This window comes from Sinocyclocheilus rhinocerous, unplaced genomic scaffold (genome assembly GCF_001515625.1).
Source record: "Sinocyclocheilus rhinocerous isolate Xijiao unplaced genomic scaffold, SAMN03320098_v1.1 scaffold329, whole genome shotgun sequence".
Taxonomy (NCBI): Eukaryota; Metazoa; Chordata; class Actinopteri; order Cypriniformes; family Cyprinidae; genus Sinocyclocheilus; species Sinocyclocheilus rhinocerous.
This window is the reverse complement of record NW_015652820.1, coordinates 423,721-434,424: the sequence shown is the minus strand read 5'-3', so window position 1 is coordinate 434,424 and position 10,704 is coordinate 423,721. Positions and strand designations below refer to the sequence as shown.

The following is a 10,704-nucleotide window of genomic DNA, read 5'->3' as shown; positions in this document are numbered from 1 at the left end:
GGTGTGGCTGACTCTTAACTTTTATAAAGAATATCTCTTTGGATTTGAGACTTTAGTCTTTGCAACTTTACAGATCTTCTTTATGCACCAAGAGCTTGTAACACTCCAAAGAGAAAGGAAAAAATGAAATTGCATCATATGACCCCTTTAAAGATGACATTTGAGTGACATTTTTTGGTACATTGACTGTATTTGAAGCGCACCTTTTCTTTTTGGAATTTTCAGTGTGATTTACACTACAAAACTGCATAGAATAGTGCATAAGTACATGAACTGACACACCTCTTTGGAATGGTAAAAATACAAGACATTTACAATGTGGAATGTGCAATAAAACAAAATCTAAATCAAAATAAGTTGGAAGAGAAACTAATTATGCATGTAGCTAGATAAAATGAGTTGTTCAACAAGAGAACGAGGTAACACTTTACAATAAGGTTTAATTTGTTAACTATATTAATACATTAACTAACAATGAGCTATACATTATTACAGTATTTATTAATCTTTGTTAAATTTAGTTGATAAAAATACAACTGTTCATTGTTCGGGTATAGCTCAGGTCCATTCAATAACTGACACACCTCTTTGGAATGGTAAAAATACAAGACATTTACAATGTGGAATGTGCAATAAAACAAAATCTAAATCAAAATAAGTTGGAAGAGAAACTAATTATGCATGTACCTAGATAAAATGAGTTGTTCAACAAGAAAACGAGGTAACACTTTACAGTAAGGTTTAATTTGTTAACTATATTAATACATTAACTAACAATGAGCAATACATTATTACAGTATTTATTAATCTTTGTTAAATTTAGTTGATAAAAATACAACTGTTCATTGTTCGGGTATAGCTCAGGTCCATTCAATAACATTAATCGATAACTTTTGTTAATGTTAATAATGTATTAGTAAATGTTGGAATCAACATTATCTAAGATTAATAAATGCTTTAGAAGTATTTTTCATTGTTAGTTTATGTCAACTAATGTAGTTAACTAATATTAACAATTGGAACCTTATTGTAAAGTGTTTGCACCCAAAACGGTGCAAAAACGAATCTTCCTTCATTTTCTGTTTTCACTGATTGCTGTGGACGACCACTGTATTTCACATTGTTCATTTCTGCATGTGTTTTTAGGATGACCAAACAAGTTAAACTTAACTTTTTAAAAAAGCATGCCATTCCATTGCCATCTATCCAGCGAGTCAACTTCACCCCAAATCATTTAATAATAATATGCGAACAAAATTGATTTGAATTGCATATAAAGTTCATAGAGTTCATGTTAAAAGCTCAATTATTAGTTTATGTTAAAATTGTGTAATCCAAATGGATGGAAATTTTATATGCAATTCAAAAACACCAATCCTAAATTTAGGTCTAAATATTTTTTGAGTGTAGAACTGAAACGTGTCTGAATCAGGAGCTCCAGCTGTAGAAGCGCTCTCTCTCAGTAGTAGCTGGTGACGGTGTTCACAGTGCTGTGGATGTTCTCCAGGTTCTGCTGTCTTTGTCTCTTCCTGGCCTGACTCTGAGCTGAGAGAGAGAGAGAGAGAGATGCTATGAAATACAGTAGGACAACATGCGTCTGTTTAATTGCAGAAGGATATAAATGTACCTTGTCCTCTCTTGAGTGCGATCTTCATGACTATTGCAAACAGCATGAGGAGAGCAGCTGCTGCTCCGACACAAATCAGTAAAACCACCATATTATTAGCAGCTGACAGAAGAAAGGAAACAAGAGGGACATTAGAAATACTATCTATCTATCCATCCATCCATCCATCCATCCATCATATTTTATATAAAAAGCAAAAAATTTAAAATAAAAAATAAATGAATGTATTTATTTATTCATCATTTATTATTATTATTATTATTTGATATCATGGTCAGTCATTCCATCTGCTTCACAGAAAGAATCAGTCAGAAATAATGAGCAGTACAATCACCTTCTACATCAATAGTTATAGTAGAGTTGTAGTTCCCACAAATACTTTTAACCTCGCAGTTGATGACTGAGGTTTTTGGAATGTACTTGATTTGAAATGTTTCTTCATTTTCTTTTTCCTGTAATTCATTGTCCATTAGCCAGCTGATGGAGCCTTCGGGAACGTCATGCGTGCAGTTAACAGTCACGGTCGCACCCTCTTGAACTTTGGTGGAGGAGGTGTATATGGTCACATTAAAATCTGGGAAGGAGAGCAAAAGGTCAAAGGTCATCATACATTTAATCTGTTTACAAGTGATATCTAACATATGAAGTACTTTTCTTCTATATGGTCACATTAAAATCTGGGAAGGAGAGCAAAAGGTCATCATACATTTCATCTGTTTACAAATGATATCTAACAGATGAAGTAATTTTCTTCTTGAGGATTAATCACTATCTCCAGTAGCATTGTTTGATCAGTGTTTCAGGCAATAATGCACAGTACTTGTACCTTTTATCGTGCAATTTGTCAGAACATCTGGGGAAAAGGAGAATGGGAACAGATTTAATGCATTCTCAAAAACTGAATTATTTTTGTCATTATATATTTTGTATTTTTTATACTTTCAGACATTTCTGATTAGTATGGAAGCTTGTTTCCACCACAGGATAAAAAAAAGTAATTGCAACTCTTTATCTCACAATTCAGACTTTTCCCCTGCAATTCTGAGTTCTGAGAAAAACAAAAGTGCGATATAAACTTATTTTTAATTTTTTTATTCCTTGGTGGGGAAAAAACAGAGATGTGAGATTTAAAATCTCTTTTTTCTCAGATTTGCGAGATATAAGCTCAGAATTGCAATAAAAAAGTCAGAATTTTGAATTTATATCATGCAATTCTAAGTTTATATGTTGCAATTCTTTTTTTTCTGTGTTTACATCTCAGAACCGTGAGTAAAAAGTCATCATTTATTTTTGTATTTCATAGCATTTGCTGTTGATTACACAACTTTTCTTTCTCCTAAACTAGAATTTCTTCACTGATTTTTGTACACGCAACTATGAAATGAGCACTTTAATACAGTTTAAATTCAGAATCAAAAAACAAAATGTAACTGACCGTTGGTGCAGTTATGTGACGTGGATCGGCACAGTGGACATGCTTGAGATAGAACAAAGAAATATAATCAGGTTATTTACAAAAGTGGAATGTAAAATACATTGTGCAGGTTCTCTAGACTCTACCTTGTGCTATATTTCTACCTAGAGGTTGAGAACAGTTCAAACATTCAACCGGTTTACACGTTTCAGCTTGTCCAATGCCTGCACCTACTGAGAGAGAAAAAGACCATAAAATATATTGGATAAAATATTAACCTCACAAAATGTAAAAATGGAAATCATGTTTTCTTTTATCGTTTGACAGTTGGTAAACATAGGGTTGAACTTCCATTTCTGACCCGAGGAACTGATCATTTATTTCCAGATGTTTCTTGATGATCTTTTTCTGCTTGTATTTTATTCTAAACTAAAAAATAACAGTTTCTTGCTGACAATATCCCGAGCCACTTTCATTTGTGATATTATCCTCTAGGTAGTGACATTATGAAACAACAGCACAAATCAGACCCTTTCTTTAATCGGAACATGCTTCACAACTCCTTGTTCAAGCTCTTGTTCTGTCCAGGCTGGACTATTGCAATGCTCTCTTGGCAGGTCTTCCAGCCACTTCTATCAAACCTTTACAATTAATCCAGAACGCAGCAGCAAGATTAATTTTTAACGAGCCGAAAGGAATGCACGTCACACCTCTGTTTATCAATTTGCACTGGCTACCAATAGCTTCTCTATTCTTTTTCTATTCTATCTGTTTTCTTTTTATTTATTATATGATTAAAAAAAAAACCTTGCTACGTGTACTGCGTTAGGCTAACTGAGACTTGTTATAGCACTTGCATATCATTGCTCTTTTGCTGATTTTGATTGCTTCCATTGTCCTCATTTGTAAGTCGCTTTGGATAAAAGCATCTGCTAAATGTCTAAATGTAAATGTAAATATAAATGTAAATATGAATTAGTGATTTCTGTGATTGTGTATTACAATTAATCAGTTTATTTCATATTTATTTAATAATGTTCATGGTTCAAAACATGGTTAAAAATATAAAGAATAACTTTAAATTGGCATCCTTTTGTAAGCTAACTGTTAACCCCTCGCAATTGTCATTATTGTTAACCATAACTGAAACTAAAACCATTAAAATCATATTCATTGCTTGAAATAAAATAAACATTAACTGAAATAAAATATTATACAAATAATGTACAAAACTGAAGCTTATTTTATTACAGCTAGTTGCCAAGGAACTTCTCATTTTTTAGTTTAATAAATAACTAAAATTAAATAAACAAAAACTAAAATTAATAATAAAAAAAACTACTAAAATTACAAAAACACAACAAAATTACTAAAACTTTCACTAAAATAAAATGAAAACAGTAAATAAATGAATCAATTCACATAAACTCACAGAGATGAAGACAGACGATGATAAGCAGCGTTCTGCTAAACATTCTTGTGATCGCACGTCCTGACCTGATCAGAAAAATACAAAATCAAGACACACAGGAGTTTTATTTCACTCGACATCTGCTCTTAGTTTTTTCTTACTTAAGTTATAACATATTTTCCCCATTATTAAGACACTAATAACATAAATACATACACACGTACATACATAAAAAATTGCATAGGATTTGCTTTAACAATTTAACAATTTTCACTCAGGAATTGCTACTAAATTTCACAATCAGTTACAATGAAATGGCAAGTACTGAATCAAATGTGAAATTTTAGTATTATTAGTATTTAGTTTATAGTAGTATTTAGTATATTAGCATATAGTATTTTCCTGTAAAACATACTCAAATCATCTTTATTTACATTTATTTACATTTTATTTGACCAAAACAGGAACTTCTGAAGTAAAGAATGCTGTCCATTTTTAATTTTGTTATAAACTGTATTGAAAAAGAATCCTAAATGACACAGACATTCTCTCTTACATAGGAAGATGATTAAAAGGCACATCAAATATATTTAGAAAGTCTTTTACCTGCTATTTTAAGGCTGTGTGTGTCAGATGTGATAGTGTAAGGCGTCAGGAGTGAGTGTCTCTGACAGGAGAGCTCTGTTCATAGACACATATTTACACACAGATAATCATGCAAATGGCCTCAAGGAATATATTTCTATATACAGCTGACTACTTTGCTTACAGTGATGCACAGAGGATTCTAGCAAACGTGAAGAACTGTTGAATATATGACATGAATTGTTGACATGTAAATTTAGTTGGTTTCAATACCATTTGTAATAAAATTAAAGCTATATAATATCATTTCTATATCTTTATTTACTCCATGGATAAAATGTCTGTTGTGTACTAATCTAGCAAGTATTATATTATAATAAAAAAAGTTATGCTAGGCATTTGTATTCAGTATCAACATGCATATTTTCTCGAAATAATATACATAAAACATCTTGTATACTTAAACTTTTTTAACTTTTACAACTGTGTAAAGAAATAACATCTGATTCGAAGACTACCATCAAATGCCCTATACACACCAAAGACATTAAACACTGCCATGCTATGAACTGCAGTGAATCATTTCTGTTTGTTTGTTTTTCTGTTTAACCTCTATGCATACTGATGTGTACAGCATGTACGTAAATCAAGCGAGCAGGCCAAAGAACACATTATAATCGCCACAATATACCCTTAATATATGTTAAGGACAAAATGGCACCTCATAGAGGAAATGTGTGTTAGCAAGTTAAAAAAGTGCATGTAAATAAAGAGCCCGTTCTCATAAATAGTACGCCAAATAAAAACGAAAACTCGTGGTATTGATACGCAAAAATGGACTTTGGCGTGCATATGATAGGCATGAGTTTGGCGTGCATAAAATACGCAGTTTTCGCGTGCATATGATACGAAATTTGTTGGCGTGCATATGATACGCAGTTTTCGCGTACATATGATACGCATCTACCCCACAACCCATCGCGTAGCATATACACGCCAAAGTCCATTTTTGCGTATCAATGCCACGAGTTTTCGTTTTTATTTGGCGTACTATTTATAGCACTTTCATGAGATCGGGTTGAATAAACACTGTATCATATTTCAAAAATGTCATACCATGATCTGAGCAGCTAAATTTAAAAAGAAAAAGCTTTTAAAAACAAGATTTTTTAGCAAGCACTGTAAAAATATGCCTATATAAAGATGCTACATAAAAATAAAGAAATAAAGAAAATTAAATCACATTTATTCTGACTTATTCTGAGCAGGGGGAGATATGCTCTTTATAGTTTTGATCCAGATTTAACTAATTTAATTTAATTTAATTTAATTTAATTTATGTTGTGCAATATCAAAATAATAAAAGTCCTTTAAGCGGTCCGCGCATGCGCGACGCGTCAGCTGATTCTCCGTTCACCTGTTTGAAGATGAAGCGCTCAAACGCACATGAACGCGTGTCGCGCAGGTTAAACGCACGCTGTCTCTAGTGTTCACGACTGCAGGTAATATGGTGGCGATTAGAGGTTTAAGCCAAAGCTTCTCTCGGCTGGCCAGAGGAGCATCTTTACAGATAAAATTCAGCAAGAGTCGCGTGTTCAAGATGCGCTCGAACTCGTACCAGGTGAGCGGACAGGTGGATACAAATTATTTTATTTTATAGAATTATGAAAATCTGTATGAATACAAACGCATTTGGTTACATTTATCGTTAATATAAGATACAAAAAAAATCTCTCTCTCTTTCTCTATATAGTATGTTTATTATATTTGAAAATTTTTGTTATATTGTCTTTTATTTTTTTTATTTGTTGTCCATGTAGTATTATTTTAGCCTCAAATGGTTTTTGCTTTTTGTTTCTTATTAGAGACAGTTGAGTTTTAACTGAGACTGTTAATCCACTGATGATTGGCACAATATAAGAACATGCTGGCACACTAAATTTAACAAGCTATTACGTAAGCTAAGCAAAATTATAAAGTTAATATAAATCTTTAGTTTTCTGACAACTTACCCTGATCTGACAGTAATCATATGTAATCCATTATGTTTATAGATTAATTTATTATTATTTTTCACAGTAGTCTCTCTGCTCTGATTCACTGCACGTGTGACATCACAGTGTGACAAATGCTGTGAAAAATGTTGCTTAATTTCTCTCCACATTAAAAGACGTGGACGTTTCGTTGTGCAAGTTCTCAGGCCTGTTGTGCATGTTTCCATACTATACTTTAGTAACCAAGAAACTGGTTACTTTACGGACCGTTTAAGTACATTTGTGGCCCCTAATGGGTTGAGGTTATCCACCGTGGTTGGTTATTTGATTCTCTCATTCATCAGGTCCGTTTGAGTGCATAAGCGCAGGGGTAGGTGGGCTGTAGCGTAGGCCTCATACCACACAAAGGGTTGCTTACAGTCAAAAGAGAGGTTTAGTCAGAGTAACCGCAGTTCCTCTTGCGGTGTGTTGCTATGGTAAGACTTCCCTTTGAAACAGGAAGTGACAGAGCTGTAAGAAAGAGGGCTGGCAGGCAGCGTAGCTGTAGAGGGGAACAGTTTGGAGCGATGTCCTCGGTGTGGGCACGGTCAACCCTAACCTGATGTGGCCATGTCCAAGAAAATGAACACTCTGGCAGTGCCAGCGGGTCAGATGGTAAGTCTGGTTCAGGCCTGCTGGTGGTTTTTCTCCAGCTCAGAGATGCAGCTTCACTGATTGGTTCGGTTTGATGGGTGTGTGGTTGTGTGCATATGTTCAAAGTTGTTTCATTGTAGGTTCGTGATCATGTGTTTAATCTTCCATTTCAGCAATCCAAACAAGATTTGATGAATATTTGCAATCCAGAAGGTGATGGATTTTGGTTTGTGGTGTTTAGTTGAGCATTTCAACTGTGAGAAATTCCGATTGTGGCACAGGGAGATAAGTGAGCGGTTTGCTTTGAGGAGTCGCAAATGTGTTGCTGCTGTTTCATGACAGGTGTTTTCTTCTGGTTGGCTTGTTTAACTAGTTTTGGCCCGTTTTTCCATCCACAATCAGTCAGAGGGGACTTTACATTTACAAATTGCTCTGTGTGTGTTTGATTTGAGGACAAAATCGTCCCCAGACGTTCAGCTGAATCTGACAAAGCAGCTTTGGAGAAGTCTAGGGATGTCTTCAGGGGCAAAGATGATTCGTAATTGGAACTAAAAGTCACTGGTTCAATTCCGGGGGAATCTGTGAACCGATAAGATGCGTAGCTTGAATGCAATGTAAACTGCTTAGGACAAGTGTCTGCCTAATGCGTACCAGTAAATATAATGCTAAACATTCAGCAGTGTTTACTTTTAGATAAAAGGAATAGTTCATCCAAACATTAAAATATGCTGATAATGTACTCATCCTTAGGATATCCAAGCTGTAGATGAGTTTGTTTCTTCATGGGAACAGATTTGGAGAAATGTAGCATTACATCACATGCTCCGCAATGGATCCTCTGCAGTGAATGGGTGCCGTCAGAATGAGAGTCCAAACAGCAGAAGTAATCCACACCACTCCAGTACATCAATTAACATGTTGTAAAGCAAAAAGTTGTGTGTTTGTAAGAAACAAATCCATCATTAAGATGTTTATAACTTTTTAAACATTTTTAACCAGCCCATAATCCACAATAATGCTTTCTCCCAAAAAAAATTGTCTTCTAAAATTTTAATTTCTGAGTGAACTTTTTCTTTAAGTCTGTAGGGTAATAATTAGATTTATATATAATTATATAATACAATATTATATATTTATATAATATTATATAACATTCTCCCTAGAAGTGCGGTAAGTCTTACAAAAATCCCTTTGGGCACAAGCTTTCAATTCCTTTTTTTTGTGATTAAAAAAAAAAAGCAAAGTTATAGTTTGCAGTTATTGCAATTAACTTGTATAAAAGAAAATCCATGGTGTGTCTTTATTTAGATGGCTTGCCAAATTGTGTTTAAGAAATGCGAATGCATGATGAGCCGCTGAGAAAATAAGCATTTTGAATCAGGTTTTCACATTGTTTCCATGGCAATGAAACTTTCTATCACACAAACATGTTTTTGCCCAGTGGGTCAGCTGAAAGCTAACCTCACTAAATGTGACATGCTGTTTGAGTCGTGTCATGTCTCCTAATGAACTTTTTCTAACATCAAACACACCCATTTCCTGTGTGAGTGTACAGCTTAGAAAAAAAAACAAAAAAAACATGCAGCTGTTAAAATGTGATTTCCTGTGATGCATTAATTCATGACTATGATACAGGCCTCCATTGATTTCATGGTAGACTGATTGTGTTTGTTTGGTCTTGCAGACCCAGGCGGTTTCTGATGGGGGTGAGTGTTATTTCTTTACACTGAACTTACTGTTCTTGTCAGTCTTGTGATCCGATCACAAGTGGGTCACCCAGTGCATCATGTCAATCACTTAAACCACTTTTTATGCATGTCTTACTCATCTCTAACTGCCATTTCCAAACAGAGCTCAACTTCAAGTTATCCAGTCGTGGCAGCAGCTCCAGCCTATCAGAGAGCTCGAGCGGGTCAGGTGGTCCTCAATGTGCTGATGGTCCAGCCAGTCGGGTGGTCAGCTGGGCGGTGTGTTTCGAACGCCTGCTTGAAGACCATGTCGGTGTGCGATACTTCACCGTAAGATTTAATGCAGATTTTTATGAAGCAAACGTTGGAATAATTTTCGATATTCTTAGTAATATTTCAAGATGAACGCTTACTGGACTGAAGCAGCTTAACTTTACTTGATTATCCAGACATCAATTTTTTTCGAAAAATCAGTGAATATCAAATATGATCCTCAGGCTTTTGAGGAGCGTTTATTTGTTCATCTCTCAATCATCATTGTATGACCTCGTATTATGTTTTGATCATCAAACTAAACATTTAAATATCATCTTACTAAGACATATTGTTGGAGATATAGTGACCACTGATATTTCTATCATTTTATGTTAGTATCTTTTATACTGTTCTAAAGATCTCATTGATTTACATTATAAGCTATCAGAATTTCATCTTACTTTTGTAACACATAAATATCAGCATTTGTTCCAAATTGCATATTTTTGCTCAGTTTAGGCCTCTGAATAAAACTTTTTTTGTGTGTGTATTTCTTTGGGTGTGAGCATTTAGAGATATACCACACCATATACAAGATTTATATAATTGTTAGGGATTGTGAGTTAAACCTCTTGTTTTTGCAAATGATATGAATGCTATTACTTTTCAAGAGATATGGCTTTCGCTTCTGATATAAAATTAAACAATTTATTTTTTCCATGTTGTTGGCAGTAGCATTAGACATTAGCATAATAAAATATTACCTCTTCTCTTCGCATCCAAGCAGTTGATCAGGATTTCAGCTTATTAAAACTAGTTTTATATGTCAGCATGTAGCAAGTTGATGCACAGGTCATGATAAAAAGGAAGCATTCATTCGTAAAAACACATAATTTACACCTAGAGCTTTTGTTAATTAAATGTGTGAATCATTGAAGTGTTGTGGTTTTTCTCTTTCTTTCTTCCTGTCTCACAGGAGTTTCTCAAATCAGAGGTGAGTGCTGAGAATATCCTGTTCTACCAAGACTGTGAAAAGTTCAAGAAAATCCCACCCACTAGACTGGAAGAGGTATGCAAAATACTTTTTTTTTTTTTTT

General features: G+C 34.1%; 1 protein-coding gene across 1 annotated transcript in view; it reads left to right on the top strand.

Moving 5' to 3' along the window:
- The first annotated feature begins 6,433 nt into the window (after window positions 1-6,433).
- The window catches only part of LOC107715167 (regulator of G-protein signaling 14-like), an 11,375-nt gene continuing 7,104 nt past the window's right edge, over window positions 6,434-10,704 (top strand). Inside the window, exons 1-4 of the mRNA XM_016521228.1 lie at window positions 6,434-6,658; window positions 9,349-9,370; window positions 9,516-9,682; window positions 10,584-10,676. Coding sequence (XP_016376714.1) covers window positions 6,545-6,658; window positions 9,349-9,370; window positions 9,516-9,682; window positions 10,584-10,676 — 396 coding nt within the window. The 5' untranslated portion in view covers window positions 6,434-6,544. The remainder of the gene's footprint in view (window positions 6,659-9,348; window positions 9,371-9,515; window positions 9,683-10,583; window positions 10,677-10,704) is intronic.